We start from the raw sequence: 19,466 nt of genomic DNA on the forward strand, positions 1-19,466 counted from the left end.
ATCGAAGCTCCATCCCAGTCCAGTTAAGTCAGAACCTCTGGAGGTCCAAGGCTTGGTGCTAAGCTTCAGTCGTGTCTGACTGTGTATGACTTCATGGACTATAGCCTGCCGGGCTCTTCTGTCTATGGAATTTTCCAGGCAAGAATACTCGAGTGGGTGGCCATTTCCTCCTTCAGGGGATCTTCCCGACCCAGGGATCGAACCTACATCTCCTACATCTCCTGCGTTGGCAGGCGGGTTCTTTACCCCTAGCACTACCTGGGAAGCCTATGAGGTCGGGAGCTGATACTTTTTCAAATTTCCCAATGTAAATTTGGAGCTTGCCAGTTGCTGGCTGAGGGTGAGCAGGTGGTTGGGATGACTGCAGACAAGGGTCATATATCTCCAAGGGAGCTTGTGGTCAGGCTGGAGGTGGTGGGCAGTTTGCCCCAGATTTTGCTTTGTTCTTGGTCTGTAATCTGCATCCACCAGTTGGGGGGCGAGAGAAAGGTATGACTACACCACTCATTCAGATGGACAGGGAGACCTGGTGTGCTGCGATTCATGGGGTCGCAAAGAGTCGGACACGACTGAGCAACTGATCTAATCTGATCTTTACTTTATTTAGTATCTTTACTCCTCAAGATTACGCACGAGACAGATAGTTCCTGTAGGTTCTATAGTTAACTAAACCTGCGAGTGGACAAGAAGGGTCTAGAATTTGAAGGCAAATGTGTTTCAATGCTGTGCCCATGTTGAAGCCACTAAGACAGCCAGCACCTGTGTATCGCAAAGGTAGGGGTGGACCATCCTGATTATAATTTCTTAAAATTAACCAACCCAGTATTTCTTATATTCCTTATACTCCCCCAATGGCAATAAGCTTCAGCAATAAACATCTGCTTGTTATTATGAGGCAGGTACCTGTTCTATGTTTTGGCTTTCTCATCTGTCAAACAAAGATTACCAAACTAAGCTGTCTTAAAATAAAATACAGTGATAGTTGCAAATTGTTTTCAAAACACAAGCTGGTAATAATCTTATTTAAATATGTAATAGCAATGCCTTTCTTAGCAACAAATGTTCAGTTCAGTTCAGTCGCTCAGTCGTGTCTGACTCATTGCGACCCCATGAATAGCAGCATGCCAGGCCTCTCTGTCCATCACCAACTCCCGTAGTTCACCCAAACTCATCTGCACTGAGTCGGTGATGCCATCCAGCCATCTCATCCTCTGTTGTCCCCTTCTCCTCCTGTCCCTAATCCCTCCTAGCATCAGGTTCTTTTCCAATGAGTCAGTTCTTCTCATGAGGTGGCCAAAGTATTGGAGTTTCAGAATGGCTAAAAATTAAGACCCCGGCCTCAGCATTTTTCTGGAGATTTGTTGGCATGTAGGTTTCAGGAATGGCATTGTGATGAGTGGCTCAGTTTGTATGTAAGTGAGATATTATCAGTTACTTAGAGTGATATACACCAATGTGAATTTTAAAAATGTCTATGGCACACCTAAGATCCTCAGACCCTCAAATTCTTCTGTGCTCTGCCTATGAAGATTTAATAAAATGTAGATGCTGGATAGCTCAGTTGGTAAAGAATCCGCCTGCAATGCAGGAAACCCCAGTTTGATTCCTGGGTCGGGAAGATCTGCTGGAGAAGGGACAGGCTACCCACTCCAGTATTCTTGGGCTTCGCTTTTGGCTCAGTTGATAAATAATCCGCCTGCAATGCAGGAGACCTGGGTTCGATCCCTGGTTTAGGAAGATCCCCTGGAGAAGGCAAAGGCTACCCACTCCAGTATTCTGGCCTGGAGAAGTCCATGGACTGTATAGTCCATGGGGTCTCAAAGAGTCAGACACAACTGAGCAGCTTTCACTTTCACTTTCAGACACTAGAAATCATCCTAACTTGTAATATCATAACTACAGTGTTGAAAAGATAAGCAGTACTCTCCCTGTCCTCGTACATAGATGTGAATATATTAAATAAACTATATCTGCCCACTGTACAGATTAGTAAACTAGGCTTCCCTGGTGGCTCAGATGGTAAAGAATCTGTCTGCAGTGCAGGAGACCTAGGTTTTATCCCTGGGTTGGGAAGACTCCCCTGGAGAAGGGAATGGCTACCCTGTCTAGTATTCTTGCCTACAGAATCCCATGGACAGAGGAGCCTGGCAGGCTACAGTCCATGGAGTTGCAAAGAGTCAGACATGACTGAGCGACTAATATTTTCACTTTCAATTCTCAAACTAGGATTCAAAGGACATTTATTAACTTTCTCATAAACAATAAGTGAAAACCAGAATTCTCATCCAGGCTCATCTGAATCCAACACACAAGCTTGTCTGACGTCATCTCTATGTCATTAAGGAAATCATATTTCTTTACATAAACAAATATCCTTTAAGCATGTTTCTTACAATATTTAAAAATGATACAAAATAAAAGCTTGTGATTTCTATCTAAAAATATATTTTCCTTTTTGCTTCCTTCATATAATTATGGATTCTATACATATTATATTTAGAAAAATTCAGAAGAGAATTTTTACCTAATACTTTCTTCTTTGTAGTAGAACCCTGACAATTATCTGGATACCTAGTCATCATGAATGAAAACTATATTGCTCAATTTCCCTTGTATCTAAGTGTGGCCATGTGATTAATTTCAAGACAGACAAATATAAATTAAAGTGTGCATAACTTTCTAGGAGTATTCCAAGAGAAAGGCATGCTTTTTTTTTTGTTTCTTTTCTTCTCCCATTTGCTGAAATACAGATGTGGTTGATGCTAGAGTGGCTGTCTTGCGCCATGACATAGACACCACACGTTAAGGATAGTAAACCAGGAAGAAAATGGAGTCATCATCATATTCTTGGATTACCTATGTTTACAAAAGCTATTTTTCAAACTGGAGATAGGCAAACTACAGCCCACCCTTCCAAATTCAGTTCACCATCTGTTTTTGTAATTAAAGTTTCACTGGATCACACTAATGCCGTTCCTTTAGATAGCATCTATAACTGATGGACGGAAAAGGCAATGGCACCCCACTCCAGTACTCTTGCCTGGAAAATCCCATGGACAGAGGAGCCTGGTAGGCTGCAGTCCATCGCTAGGACTCGGACACAACTGAGTGGCTTCACTTTCACTTTTCACTTTCATGCATTGGAGAGGGAAACGGCAACCCACTCCAGTGTTCTTGCCTGGAGAACCCAGGGACGGGGGAGCCTGGTGGGCTGCCATCTATGGGGTTGCACAGAGTTGGACACGACTGAAGTGACTTAGCAGCTTAGCATAACTGATTTGATGTCACAAAGGCAAAGTTGAGTAGTTACCATCATGTGGCCGGCAAAGCCTAAACTGTTCACTGTCTGGCCCTTTACAAAAAATGCTTGCTGACCCTGAGATTAGACCACCATCCATTTAGATGTTCTGCCACTCAAAGCTAGGACTAATTCAAGCTAATATGGAGGCCTTTGACACATGCCATGCTAAAAAATTAAAAAATTTTCCAGGTGACAGTAGAGTTCCATAAAAGTTTTACTTATCTATTTTTAGTATGTTGTATTAAGGTATAGTTACACATATTTAAGGAGTAAAATTGGATCCATTTTGATAAAAGTGCACTCCTGTAGAAGCCATCACCACAGATAATGAACATATCCATCACCACCAAACATTTTCTCAGCACCTGTAGTAATCTGTCATTTCTGTCACCCCCATCCCAGACATTCATAAAATGTCTTCCTGTTTGTATGTTCTAGCTTTTTTAAAAAAATAAATCATACAGAGTATGCATTTATAGAGTCATACAATATGTTCCCTTTTTGGCCTGGTTTGGTTCACACAGCTGAATAATTAAGACTTATCCTTAGTCTCCTATTCTTGTGTGTTTCATAGTTTATTTCTTTTTTTCGTTTAATTTTGCTTAATATTTTATTTTATTGTATGGTTAGAACATAATGTGTTTATTCATTCACATGTTGATGTTATTTGAGGGTTTTCTTTCCTCTGATATTTAAGACTGAAATGGCTAGGTTGTATGGTAGGTTGTTGGTTAATTTTTAAGAATATGTTAAACTGTTTTCCAAAGTAGTTGTACCACATTACATTTCCAACAAAGCTACATATGGAAATATCAACTCTGCATATCCTTACCAATGCTTGATACAATCAATCTTTTGGGTTACAGTAAAGTAAATAGGTTTGTAATTGTATTTCATTGTAGTATGAATTTGTATTTCCCCGATGACTAAACTTTCCATATGCTTACATACAGTACTACTCCTCTCTTATTTGGCAAAGTAGATTCAAGTATTTCGCTCATTTTTGATGGGGCTGTTTGACTTATTATTGAATTAAATATGTGTGTGTTCTTAGTTGCTCAGTCATATCTGATCTTTGCAATCCCATGGACTATAGACTGCCAGGCTCCTCTGTCCATGGGATTTTCCAGGCAAGAATATTGGAGTGGATTACCATTTCCTCATCTAAGGGATCTTCCTGTCCAGGGATCAAACCTGTGTGTCCTTCATCTTCTGCATTGCAGATGTATTCTTTAACCACTGAGCCATTGGGGTGTGTGTGTGAAAGCTGTTCAGTTGTGTCCAACTCTTTGCAACCCCATGGGCTACACAGTCTGTGTAATTCTCCAGCCCAGAATAGTGGAGTGAGTAATCTTTCCCTTCTCCTGGGGATCTTTCCAACCCAGGGATTGAACCCAGGTCTCCCACATTGCAGGCAGACTCTTCACCAACTGAGCTACAAGATGGCTAAGTTGTATGGTAGGTGTTGCACATTGAGTTTTACATATACATATATATATAAAGCTGTTTTAAATATATGAATATCTCTCTAAGCATTGCTTTAGATTCATTTCATAAATTTTGACATTTTCTTTTTCATTCATCTAAAATATTCATCTAATTATCCCTGTGGTTTCTTTTTTTTTTTTTTCAAAAATAGTTCTGATTCCAGGTAACATCCTGTGCCCATGTAGAGCACTTCTTATGCAGTCAGGTTTCTTAAATGTACCAGGCATCCAGCAGTGGTGTTATGTCCCGTGAGTCTCCAACCGGGCAGCCCGCAAGGCCCAGCCTCGATGCATGGGCGACCTATCATCCACCGAGAAAGATGAGAAGTGGGTAGCAGGCTGGGGTGCCTGTGTTTTGCACGGTATCCAGAAACAGAGAAGCTGGAAGCGGATTCCCACCGCGCATCCTCTTTCTCCTACCCCGGCTCCGCGTCCTCTTTCCCGGAGGAGCTGACCCCACTCGCTGCAGCCCGGCCCTGGTTAAGTGGCCTGTGGTTTCTTTTTTAACCCCTGAAATACCAAGTAGAATATTTAATCTCTAGATATTTGAGGATTTCCCAAATATCTTTGTTATTAATTTCTAATTTAATTTCTTTGTGATCGAAGAGCACACTTTGTGTTATTTCAGTGCTTTCACTTTACTGAGACTTTTATGGTCTAACATATGGTCCATCCTAAAGAATATTTTATGCCACCTTGAAAAGAGTATATTGTGGTGTCATCAGATAAAGGATAACATAACTGTCACTGAGGTCAAAATGGTTGATAGTAATTCAGGTCTTTTATATCACTGGAGATTTCTCTCTCTTTTTTTGAGATTAGAGTATTAAAATATCATCATTGATTATGTTCTTTTCACTTCTATCAGATTTTCGTTCACGTGCTCTGGAGTCATGGCTTAATAGATACATATACGTTATATTTATTATATCTTCCAGAAATACCGAGTTCTTGCAGGATTTCTTTTTATAAAGTCCAAAATATTGTCTAATATTTATATATAGCTACTTCATTTCTCTCATGGTTTATTATTTCCATGGTATGTCTTTTGCTATTCTTTTATTTCTACTTGTTTGTGTCATTAAATATAAAATGTGTTTCTTATAGACAACATGTGGTTGAACATTGCCTTTTTAATCAGTCTGACAGTTGCTGATTATTTGTATTGGAGGAAACCTATGTGCAGGTCCGGAAGCAACAGTTAGAACTGGACATGGAACAACAGACTGGTTCCAAATAGGAAAAGGCGTACATCAAGGTTGTATATTGTCACCCTGCTTATTTAACTTGTATGCAGAGTACATCATGAGAAATGCTGGGCTGGAAGAAGCACAAGCTGGAATCAAGATTGCCAGGAGAAATATCAATAACCTCAGATACGCAGATGACATCACCCTTATGGCAGAAAGTGAAGAGGAACTAAAAAGCCTCTTGATGAAAGTGAAAATGGAGAGTGAAAAAGTTGGCTTAAAGCTCAACATTCAGAAAACTAAGATCATGGCATCTGGTCCCATCACTTCATGGGAAATAGATGGGGAAACAGTGGAAACAGTGTCAGACTTTATTTTGGGGGTTCCAAAATCACTGCAGATGGTGACTGCAGCCATGAAATTAAAAGATGCTTACTCCTTGGAAGAAAAGTTGTGACCAACCTAGATAGCATATTGAAAAGCAAAGACATTACTTTGCCAACAAACGTCCGTCTAGTCAAGGCTATGGTTTTTCCAGTGGTCATGTATGGATGTGACAGTTGGACTGTGAAGAAAGCTGAGCGCCGAAGAATTGATGCTTTTGAGCTGTGGTGTTGGAGAAGACTCTTGAGAGTCCTTGGACTGCAAGGAGATCCAACCAGTCCATTCTAAAGGAGACCAGCCCTGGGTGTTCTTTGGAAGGAATGATGCTAAAGCTGAAACTCCAGTACTTTAGCCACCTCATGTGAAGAGTTGACTCACTGGAAAAGACTCTGATGCTGAGAGGGATTGGGGGCAGGAGGAAAAGAGGATGACAGAGGATGAGACGCCTGGATGGCATCACCGACTCGATGGACGTGAGTTTGAGTGAACTCCGGGAGTTGGTAATGGACAGGGAGGCCTGGCAAGCTGCGATTCATGGGGTCGCAAAGAGTCGGACAGGACTGAGCGACTGAACTGAACTGAACTGAACTGAATCCACTTATATGTAATATAATTATTGATGTGACTGAATTTATATCTGTCTTGTTACTATTTGGTTTAATATCTCCCATGTCTCTCTTTGTTACTCAGATTCTCCTTTTCTCCTTTGTTATTATTATATATTATATACATATAATTTTATACATATTTAATATAAATTATATAAATCTTGTTATAATAATATATGATGTTCTATATATATTTTGTATTATATATGTATATTTGGTATTATACATAGTTTATATATATTTGGTATATATGTATGTGTGTATTTATGTATATTTACAAAAGCTAAGATCATTACAAAGGAGAAACAGATAAAGAAACAAAAATTATAAATAACAGTATATCAAATAGCAATATGGCACTTATGTACCTATATCACCATTTTCATTTTCACTGGTGATTACATACATATGGTTAATTATTTTCTATGGATTACATAATATTATCACAAATTAGATGAATTCTTATAAGATATAGATACTTTGTTACAGTATAGCTTTATTTCCTTCATCTTTATTTTTACTGTTAATGTCACATGTATTATTATTGCTATGTCTTGTAAATTCAATTATACTGGGTTATAATGATTGCTTTATGTAATTGTGTGCCTTTGAAAGAAGGAAGTGAAAACAGAAGAAAATTATGTAATCTTGTATATTTATCCACATATTTATCATTTCAAATTCTCTTAAATTCTTCCTGTGGATTTTAATTAATATCTGATGTCATTACTTTTAGACTGAAGAAATTCCTTTTGCATTTCTTGTAAAATAAGTGTTTACCTGGCTTATTTTAGCTTATGAAGGTGAATCTTTTTTTTGCTAAAATAATTAAAAATAACAAATATATTTTAATTATACCACACATAGTTTGATATCATATATTTTTACTAAAAATAGTTTCTAACATTCCTCATGATTTTCTCCTTGACCTATGAACTATTTAGAAATGTGCTGTCTAATTTTCAGATAGGTGGGTTTTCCTAAATTTTTTTTATTGGTTTCAAATTTAATCCTTTTGTAATAATACTCCATATGATTTTGATCCTTTTATACTTAATGTGAATTGTCTTATACCCTAATATATGATCTGTTATAGTGACTGTACCATGTGTAAGGTGCACTTATTGGATACAATGATTGAAAATATTGATTAGAACAAGGTACTTGAAAGAGGTTTTAGGTCTTCTATTTTCTTACTGATTTCATCTAATTTTATTAATTCATGAGAAATAATGAGAAATAACAGTTATTAAAGTATGCTACAATAGTTTTGAATTTATCTGTATCCTTCTGTCATTTTTCATTTATTGTCATGTGAAGCTGTTTCCAAAGACGGAGAAGCTCTATACAGTCAGCAAAAACAAGACTGGGAGCTGACTGTGGCTCAGATCATGAACTCCTTATTGCCAAATTCAGACTTAAATTGAAGGAAGTAGGGAAAACCACCAGACCATTCAGCTATGACCTAAATCAAATCCCTTATGAGTATACAGTGGAAGTGAGATATATATATTTAAGGGACTAGATCTGATACACAGAGTGCCTGATGAACTATGGACGGAGGTTCGTGACATTGTATAGGACACAGGAATCAAAACCATCCCCAAGAAAAAGAAATGCAAAAAAGCAAAATGCCTGTCTGAGGACTTACAAATAACTGTGAAAAGAAGGGAAGTGAAAAGCAAAGGAGAAAAGGAAAGATATACTCATTTGAATAAAGAGTTCCAAAGAATAACAAGGAGAGATAAGAAAGCCTTCCTCGGCTATCAGTGCAAAGAAATAGAGGAAAACAATAGAATGGGAAAGACTAGAGATCTTTTCAATAAAATTAGAAATACCCAGGGAACATTTCATGCAAAGATGGGCTCGAGAAAGGACAGAAATGGTATGGACTTAACAGAAGCAGAAGATATTAAGAAGAGGTGGCAAGAATACACAGAAGAACTGTACAAAAAAGATCTTCATAACCAAGATAATCATGATGATATGATCCCTAACCTAGAGCCAGACATCCTGGAATGTGAAGTCAAGTGGGCCTTAGAAAGCATCACTACCAACAAAGCTAGTGGAAGTGATAGAATTCCAGTTGAGCTATTTTAAATCCTGGAAAATGATGCTGTGAAATGCTGCACTCAATATGCCAGCAAATTTGGAAAACTCACCAGTGGCCACAGGACTGGAAAAGGTCAGTTTTCATTCCAATCCCAAAGAAAGGCAATGCCAGAGAATGCTCAAACTACCACACAACTACACTCATCTCACACGCTAGTAAAATGATGTTTTAAATTCTCCAAGCCAGGCTTCAGCAATACGTGAACCATGAACTTCCAGATGTTCAAGCTAGTTTTAGAAAAGGCAGAGGAACCAGAGATCAAATTGCCAACATTTGCTGGATCATTGAAAAAGCAAGAGAGTTCCAGAAAAACATCTATTTCTGCTTTATTGACTATGCCAAAGCCTCTGACTGTGTGGATCACAGTAAACAGGGGACAATTCTGAAAGAGATAGAAATACCAGACCACCTGACCTGCCTCTTGGGAAATTTGTATGCAGGTCAAGAAGCAACAGTTAGAACTGGACATAGAACAACAGAGTGGTTCCAAATAGTAAAAGGAGTGCGTCAAGGCTGTATATTGTCACCCTGCTTATTTAACTTCTATGCAGAGTACATCATGAGAAACGCTGGGCTGGAAGAAGCACAAGCTGGAATCAAGATTGCCAGGAGGAATATCAATAACCTCAGATATGCAGAGGACACCACCCTTATGGCAGAAAGTGAAGAGGAACTAAAAAGCCTCTTGATGAAAGTGAAGGAGGAGAGTGAAAATGTTGGCTTAAAGCTCAACATTCAGAAAACGAAGATCACGGCATCCGGACCCATCACTTCATGGGAAATAGATGGGGAAACAGTGGAAACAGTGTCAGACTTTATTTTGGGGGGCTCCAAAATCACTGCAGATGGCGATTGCAGCCATGAAATTAAAAGACACTTACTCCTTGGAAGGAAAGTTATGACCAACCTAGACAGTATATTGAAAAGCAGAGACATTACTTTGCCAACAAAGGTCCATCTAGTCAAGGCTATGGTTTTTTCAGTGGTCATGTATGGATTTGAGAGTTGGACTATAAAGAAAGCTGAGCACCGAAGAATTGATGCTTTTGAACTGTGGTGTTGGAGAAGACTCTTGAGAGTGCCTTGGACTGCAAGGAGATCCAACCAGTCCATCCTAAAGGAGATCAGTCCTGGATGTTCATTGGAAAGACTGATATTGAAGCTGAAACTCCAATACTTTGGCCACCTGGTGTGAAGAGCTGACTCATTTGAAAAGACCCTGATGCTGGGAAAGATTGAGGGCAGGAGGAGAAGGGGACGACAGAGGATAATATGGTTGGATGGCATCACCGACTCAGTGAACATGGGTTTGGGTGGACTCCAGGAGTTGGTGATGGACAGGGAGGCCTGGTGTGCTGTGGTTCATGGGGTCGCAAAGAGTCGTACACGACTGAGTGACTGAACTGAACTGAACTGAAGCTGTATCACTGAACACATGTATATTAATAATTTTTATGTCTTTCTTCTGAATTATCCCATTTGTCATATTGAATTTTTTTACTGAAATATTTCTTTTTATATCTGGTAGTACTCTTTAATTTTATTTTATAAATAGTAAGGCTTACTGTTTTCTTGGCAATTTTTTGCACTTATTTACTTTCAATATGTTATTTTTATGTTTAAAATATGTTTCTTCAAAAGACCTATATGTAGAAAACTATAAAACACTGATGAAAGAAATCAAATAATACAAATAAATGGGGAAATATATAATGTTCATGGGTTGGAGGAATCAATATAGTGAAAATGAGTATACTACCCAAAGCATCTATAGATTCAGTGCAATCTCTAACAAGCTACCAATGGCATTTGTCACAGAACTAGAATAAATATTTTCACAATTTGTATGGAAACACAAAAAACCTCGAATAGCCAATGCAATCTTGAGAAAGAAGAATGGAACTGGAGGAATTCAACCTGCCTGTGTTTAGACTATACTGCAAAGCTACAGTCATCAAGACAGTATGATACTAGCACAAAGACAAAAATATGGATCAGTGGATCAAAATAGAAAGCCCAAAGATAAAACCATGCACCTATGGACACCTTTGCTTTGATAAAGAAGGCAAAAATACATGGAGAAAAGACAATCTTTCAACAAGTGATGCTGGAAAACTGGTCAACCACCTGTAAAAGAATAAAACTAGAACACTTTATAACACCATACACAAAAACAAAATGGATTTAAAAGACCTAAATATAAGACCAGAAACTATAAAACTCCCAGAGGAAAACATAGGCAGAACATTCTCTGACATAAATCACAGTAGGATCTTCTATTGGAGAAGGCAATGGCACCCCCACTCCAGTACTCTCTTCTGGAAAATCCCATGGACGGAGGAGCCTGGTAGGCTCCAGCCCATGGGGTTGCTAAGAGTCGGGAATGACTAAATGACTTCACTTTGACTTTTCACTTTCATGCATTGGAGAAGGAAATGGCAACCGGCTCCAGTGTTCTTGCCTGGAGAATCCCAGGGACGGGGGAGCCTGATGGGCTGCCGTCTATGGGGTTGCACAGAGCTGGACACGACTGAAGTGACTTAGTAGCAGCAGCAGCAGCAGGATCTTCTATGACCCACCTTCCAGAGCAATGGAAATAAGAGTGAATATAGACAAATGGGACCTAATTATACTTAAAAGCTTTTGCACAATGAAGGAAACTATAAGCAAGGTGAAAAGACAGCCTTCAGAATGGGAGAAAACCCTCAGCGACCCCATGGATTGCAGCCTACCAGGCTCCTCCATCCATGGGATTTTCCAGGCAAGAGTACTGGAGTGGGGTGCCATTGCCTTCTCTGAATAGTAAACAAAGCAACTGACAAAGAATTAATCTCAAAAATATACAAGCAGTGCATGTAGCTCAATACCAGAAAAATAAATGACCCAATCAAAAAATAGGCCAAAGAACTAAACAGACATTTCTCCAAATAAGACATAGAGAGGGCTAACAAACACGAAAAGATGCTCAACACCACTCATTATCAGAGAAATGCACATCAAAACCACAGTGAGGTACCATCTCATGCTGGTCAGAATTGCTCTCAAAAAGTCTACAAACAATAAATGCTAGAGAGGGTGTGGAGAAAAGGGAACCCTCTTACACTGTTGGTGGGAATGCAAACTAGTACAGCCACTATGGAGAACAGTGTGGAGATATCTTAAAAAACTGGAAATAGAACTTCCATACGACCCAGCAATCTCACTGCTGGGCATACACACTGATCAAACCAGAATTGAAAGAGACAAGTGTACCCCAGTCGTAGCACTGTTCACAATAGCTAGGACATGGAAGTAACCTAGATGTTCATCAGAAGACAAATGGATAAGAAAGCTGTGGTACATGTACACAATGGAATATTACTCAGTTATTAAAAAGAACACATTTGAATCAGTTCTAATGAGGTGGGCAAAACTGGAGCCTATTATACAGAGTGAAGTAAGCCAGGAAGAAAAACATCAGTACAGTATGCTGCTACTGCTAAGTCGCTTCAGTCGTGTCTGACTCTGTGCGACCCCATAGATAGCCTCCCACCAGACTCCTCCATCCCTGGGATTCTCCAGGCAAGAACACTGGAGTGGGTTGCCATTTCCTTCTCCAATGCATGAAAGTGAAAATTGAAAGTGAAGTCGCTCAGTGTGTTCACTCTTTGCAGCCCCATGGACTGCAGCCTACCAGGCTCCTCCATCCATGGAATTTTCCAGGCAAGAGTACTGGAGTGGGGTGCCATCGCCTTCTCCGTCAAAACAGTATATTAATGCATATATGTATGGAATTTAGAAAGATGGTAACAATGACCCTATATGTGAGACAGCAAAAGAAACACAGATATAAAGAACAGAACTTTGGACTCTGTGGGAGAAGGTGAGGGTGGGATGATTTGAGAGAATAGCATTGAAACGTGTATATTACCATATGTGAAATAGATCGCCAGTCCAAGTTTGATGCATGAAACAGGGTACTCAAAGCCAGTGCAGTGGGACAACCCAGAGGGATGGGGTGGTGAGGGAGGTGGGAGGGGGTTCAGGATAGGGGACACATATGCACCCGTGTCTGATTCATGTCAATGTATGTCAAAAACCACCACAATATTGTAAAGTAATTAGCCTCCAATTATAATAAATAAATTAATTTAAAAAATAAAAATAAAATAAAATATATTTCTTGTAGGCAGCACATAGAGGATTCTTGCTTTTTAAGCTACTCTGGCAATTTTTTATGCTTTTTTTTTTAATTGAGGTATTTAAACTATTAACACTTAATATAATCATTGATTGCATTGGATTTATATCCATAATTTTACTACTTTCTTTTTATTTCACCTGTTTATTTTGTTTATTGAATGTTTGTCAATATCTGTTTGCATTATTTTAGTGATTTCTCTAGAGATTTCAGTATACATACTTAATCTTTTACCTTTAATATTGTATCACTTTATATAAAATGAAAATCTTTGCAACTGTATTAGGTCTTTTCTCCACCACTATCATCTTCATCTCTTAATTGTCTCAATTGTCATACTCTTTACTTCTATATACCTCAATAATTTCAAAAATGTTTTAATTTTTGCTTTAATTTAATTTTTGTTTTAGTCAGTAAAGGTAATTTTTACATTTATCCTGCTATTTGATATTTCTCTTGCTTTTCCTTAATTCCTAAAAATTCTAATCTCTGTATCATTTTCTTTTCACCTTGAAGAAATTCCTCTAGAATTTCATAAATTTTCTTTTAGTTTATTATTTTGTTTATTTTTAAATTTATTTATTTAACTTTTATTTCTGCAGAATATTTTTATTGGAGATAGAATTCTGAGTTTCTATTTCTTTCTTTCAGTGCTTTAAGGATATTAAAGAGAAATTTATTCAAATTTTTCTTCCACTATATGCCATGCCATTTTCTAAACATTTTTCTTTATCTTTAGTTGTGAACTGTTTATAATATATCTACACATGATCTTCTTTGGTTTTATCTAGGTTGAAATTTGCCAATCTTCAACCTATAAATATATTTTTCAAGAATTTAAGTTTCCTACTGTTATTGCTTTAAATACTATTTCAACCCAATTTCCTTGCCCCCTTCTTTTGAACTTCAATTACACATTCAAAGAAACCAAAACTCTGTTCTTCTTTTTTAATCTTTTCTCTCTCTAGCCTTAGGATAATTTATATTGATATACCCTCAGGTTTGTTTACTCTTTCTTCTTTTGTCATTATTTTATTATTGGATCCAATTAGCATTTTTAAAAATTTTCTTATATTCTGTTTTCCACCTCTAAAATTCACATTTAGTTCTTTGTATAATTCTTATTTCTGTTGACAATTTCTCATTTTTATTACTCATTTCAAAATATTTTTCTTTACATAAATATTAATAAAATTTAAAGTATGTTTTGAAGCATGTGTCTGATTTTTCCAGCATTTGGACTAACCTCAAGCTTGGCATATGTTTATTTTTACCTTTACAATTTTGTGACATTTTATTATCTGTCACATTTTATTATTTGTTACTGTTGAAATTTGTTTAGTTTTTGAATCAATTAATTTTGGATTACACCCTGAATGTTGTGGATGTTAAGTTGTTGGGCACTGTTCTTTTTAAAGTGCTCTGAAAAATATTATTATTTTCCTTTCAGCAAGCAATCAGTCTAATTAGGTTGTGTCTTCTCTTCTGTGGGAAGAGGCTCAATTATTAGGTTAAATTCTCAAAGTGTTTGCTATGAGGGTTTGAATCTGCCTTATGCTGAACAGCTCAGAATTTAGACAGATACTTGTGCAGAGTTCAGTTGAGTTCTGCAAGCATTCACCATCTTTGGTTTGTATTTATTCCATATGCATGCTCTTCAGAGACTGCACTAAAAGATTTGTGTGTGTCATTTTATTCTCTCATTCATCTAAGCCTTAGTTAAGCTATGTTGGTCTCTCCCACAAAGACGTAGCTCAAGGTATGGACTAACACTTGCATGTTCCTATACAGAGAATTAGAAGCGCCTCTTCTCTTCCTTTGAGCATCCATCTCTCGATAACATCTCACCATAAGAGTCCTGTTTTCTTTGTTCCTTTAGCCAGAAACACAGAATTTTACTCAAAATTTTAGCTGAAGACTGCACTACTCCTGCCATACTGAGAGAAAATGTATGATAGGATGTCAGGAAGCATTTAACAGGAGGCTTCCTACGTGCTGTTTTGGATCTGTCAGGAATTCTCTGTTCCTTATTAATTCCTGAATATTCAGGAATTAAGAGGAGAGGCAAGCCTCTCTGGGGGATGAGGAATCCAGGCATTTCCTTCATTAGTTTTTCTATACGGTGATAAGTACCCTCTTCCTTTTTATGAACCATATGGTAAAAGTGATTATTTACAACTCTCTCTCTCTTTAATATGGATCACCCATGTTTTGTAAGTCTGGAATTTTAATCTTTATCTTTGCTGAGAATAACTACCGTATATATACCCACACCATGTTGATTAAAACACCTTTGCTGCATCAGAGCTTTGGTCCCCGTGTCTTGCTTTCTCTCTCTCTCTCTCTCTCTCTCTCTCTCAGGCTTTCTTTGGAGCGCAGAGGTCCTCAGTGTTCACTTTCCTGCCTGGGCTTCTAAGACCCTCTCCAGAAGGCGCTCTGTGCTTTCACCCCATCAAGAGGGCACTTGAGGGCTTCATGAACAGGGCAAGCCCTGTGCAGGGGCTTTATTGGCTTTCTGCATAAACCAAGGAATATCAGCCTCTTTCTCTCTCCTTTACTTTCTTATCAGTCGACTCTGGACCACCAGGTTCCAGTCCATTAATGGACCCCAACAAGTGGTACCCAGAACAGGAGCTTGGTATACGTAGGCAAATTCTGATAGAGTGCCCTCAGGGCCTATTGAGGCCGGTAAGTACTAAGACATGGATAAAATGGCTGGAAAGCCCCATCACTTTGCTACTTTACTTCATCACTTATTTAAAGTTCTGGTATCTAATGAAATGTATGCTGATTTTTTAGCTAGATTAGAAACTGCTATTTCCCATACTGTAATTGGAGAAGAAGCCAAAAGGCAACTAGAGAAATTACTTGCTTATGAAAATGCAAATCAGGAATGTCAAAAAGCTATAGCTCCAATTCATGAGACAGGGACTATTACTGATTATTTGAAGGCTTGTCACAATCTAGGATCAGAAACTCAGAAGATACAAATGCTAGCTAAAACAATGGTTGCTGCCTTTAGAAAGGGAAATGAAGGATGCTTTACATGTGGAAATAAACTCAACATTCAGAAAACGAAGATCATGGCATCTGGTCCCATTACTTCATGGGAAATAGATGGGGAAACAGTGGAAACAGTGTCAGACTTTATCTATTTGGGCTCCAAAATCACTGCAGATGGTGACTGCAGCCATGAAATTAAAAGACGCTTACTCCTTGGAAGAAAAGTTATGATCAACCTAGATAGCGTATTGAAAAGCAGAGACATCACTTTGCCAACAAAGATCCGTTTAGTCAAGGCTATGGTTTTTCCTGTGGTCATGTATGGATGTGAGAGTTGGACTGTGAAGAAAGCTGAGCGCGGAAGAATTGATGCTTTTGAACTGTGGTGTTGGAGAAGACTCCTGAGAGTCCCTTGGACTGCAAGGAGATCCAACCAGTCCACTCTAAAGGAGACCAGCCCTGGGTGTTCTTTGGAAGGAATGATGCTAAAACTGAAACTGCAGTACTTTGGCCACCTCACGTGAAGAGTTGACTCATTGGAAAAGACTCTGATGCTGGGAGGGATTGGGGGCAGGAGGGAAAGGGGATGACAGAGGATGAGATGGCTGGATGGCATCACCGACTTGATGGACATGAGTTTGAGTGAACTCCAGGAGTTGGTGATGGACAGGGAGGCCTGGCATGCTGTGATTCAAGGGGTCGCAAAGAGTCGGACACGACTGAGTGACTGAACTGAACTGAACATCTTTGACCCACCGCACAAGGTAACTCATCGCCCTGAACTTCCTCTATTTTCCTTCCTACACATCTGTATAGACACAAATTCCTCTTTTATCTGGGCCGCACCTCTTCATGGCAAGGCTACACAACATGTTATACCCTGTCTATATTTCTAGACACTTTAAACAATTTTTACAATTTTTTTCTATTAAATATATTACAGGTATTCTTTATAATCCACAGACACAAGACTTACACAAATGAACACATCAGACACTAAAGTTGCAAATAAATAAATTTTTAAAAGGGAGTATACACAGGTACACTACTGTCTTCCTTATCTAAAGCAGACTTCACTAGATTCCAACATAAGATACTTTCTAAACCTATATCTATTGTTAATACAGTTTTATTTGTTTTAATTTTTTTTAACCTCTTTGGAAGATTAAACCCAAGGGGGCCCCCAGCATTCAAAATGGAGATGAAACAAGAACCCCAGGAAGAAGAAATCCCAATATGGGCTATGTCCACTCTAAAGATCTCCAGAAAGCACCGCCCTCAGAGGCATCACCCCTATGATCTCCCCTGGGGACAAATAAAAACCCTTACTAATCGAGCTGAAAATTTGGTCTCTCAACAGGGATTGCCTCGGAGTCCTGAATACATTCTCCTGGCAATGCTCAGTCTTTTGGCCTGTACCTCCCCCTCCCACCCCCCAGCTCTCCCCACCCCCCCCCAACCACTCCCAGCTCAAGCTTGACTAATACCCAACCCCACTCTATTACAGGTGGTCAAATGGACAGAGAGAGGACCAATCCTTTCAACTAATGACTCTATACGTATGCCCCCTCCCTAGAATGTGAAGGAGCCATCACAACCTGGGGAGGAAGGAACACTGATTAACATTTCTTTAGGATATGAAGTCCTTCCCTGTGCATGGGCCCAGCAGTACTGAACATAAACGTCAGCCGACAAACTTGAGTTTTCGTCCTGCCTCCAAACGAAGACCTTCGGAAGTTGCTTGGGTTATTTACTGTGAACCATGTTTACACCACTGAAACTTTAGGGAAAGAGTTAGGGAAAGAACAAAAAACATTATGTAAAAGGTTACTAATGAAATATTACCACGACAAAGGACTTCTTGGCTGGCTTGACTATGGAATGGCACCCCCTCCTCCTCTTCTAATCGTCCTCAATAAACAAATAAACATCAAAAGAACCTGGATGCCTCTCCCGGTTTGTAATCACACCAATTCTTCCCAGGTTAGCACCTCCAGTCACCATGCACAGGTTACCAGTGTCAAATTTGATGAAATCAGTAATCTTGCCAGTCTCCAAGTCAATCTGAATGGTATCATTCACCTTGATGAGGGGATCAGGGTAACGGATGGTACGAGCATCATGGGTTACCAGATGAGGGATTCCTTTTGTTCCCACAAATATCTTTCTTACTTTGCACAATTTATACTTGGCCTCCTCAGGTGTAATACAATGAACAGCAAAGCGACCCTTGGTGTCATAGATCAAACGAAAGTTCTCTCCAGTCTTATCAATGCTGATGACATCCATAAAACCAGCAGGGTAGGTTATATCTGTGCGGACTTTGCCATCGATCTTAATGAAACGCTGCATGCAAATCTTCTTTACTTCATCTCCAGTTAGGGCATACTTAAGTCTATTCCTTAGGAAAATGATTAGGGGGAGACACTCCCTTAGCTTGTGGGGGCCGGTAGATGGACGAGGGGCAAACACACCGGTCAGTTTATCCAGCATCCAATGTTTTGGAGCTGCTGCGCGTTTCAGGTGCTTCGTGGGACCCCGAGCCATGGCTGCGCTAGGCACGAAAAGGCTGCGCTAGGCCTGAACAATGGGACATTTGGAAAACTTGCTGCAAACAGAAAAAAATTTGGAACTTGGACCGGACATTTCACAGAGACCTATCGTGGTCATAGTAACTATTTCTTTTGCTATAATCAGTCATATTTTATACAGGACTGTGTTCCACTCCCTTTTGTTATAGCCATAGGAAATTTACAATTTAATAAGACTTTATGTTCTGTAATTTGTATTAATTGCAAACTATATACTTGTCTTAACTCCTCTATCTCTTTAAGCTACTCAATTTTGTGTTACTCTCGTTCAATTCAATCATAGTGCCTACAACTGGGAACAAATCAAATTTCATTTACAGAATATATATGATAATGCCTCTCTGAATGTACATTTACTGCAAAAGGAAATGTTTAAAACTTTTTCTAAAAATCTGCCCTCTTCCCCTAATTTGGAAACTTCAGCTGAACAAATTATCCAGGCTAGACCCACCAGGATGGTTTCAAAGTATTACCCACAGTATCGGGTCTGGAACTGTAACTTTGGTGATTGTCTTGATAATTATATTTGTTGTTTACCGTTGCCTTTCTATAAGGTTGGTTAATACTAACCAAACTCATTTGGTCAGGACCTTTTTTTTTACAAATATA

At 38.8% G+C, this 19,466-nt stretch overlaps 1 protein-coding gene across 1 annotated transcript; it reads right to left on the reverse strand.

The window, feature by feature from the left end:
- Positions 1 to 18,168: 18,168 nt before the first annotated feature.
- On the reverse strand, positions 18,169 to 18,835 carry LOC147349787 (small ribosomal subunit protein eS4). The gene has a single exon (XM_086365001.1). The coding sequence runs from the start codon at positions 18,811 to 18,813 to the stop codon at positions 18,169 to 18,171; it is 645 nt and encodes a 214-aa protein (XP_086221127.1). The 5' UTR covers positions 18,814 to 18,835.
- Positions 18,836 to 19,466: the final 631 nt, after the last annotated feature.

Source organism: Bos grunniens, chromosome 21 (assembly GCF_055505025.1).
Source record: "Bos grunniens cultivar Pamir isolate PY7600 chromosome 21, Bosgru_T2T1.0, whole genome shotgun sequence".
In the NCBI taxonomy this organism is placed as follows: domain Eukaryota; kingdom Metazoa; phylum Chordata; class Mammalia; order Artiodactyla; family Bovidae; genus Bos; species Bos grunniens.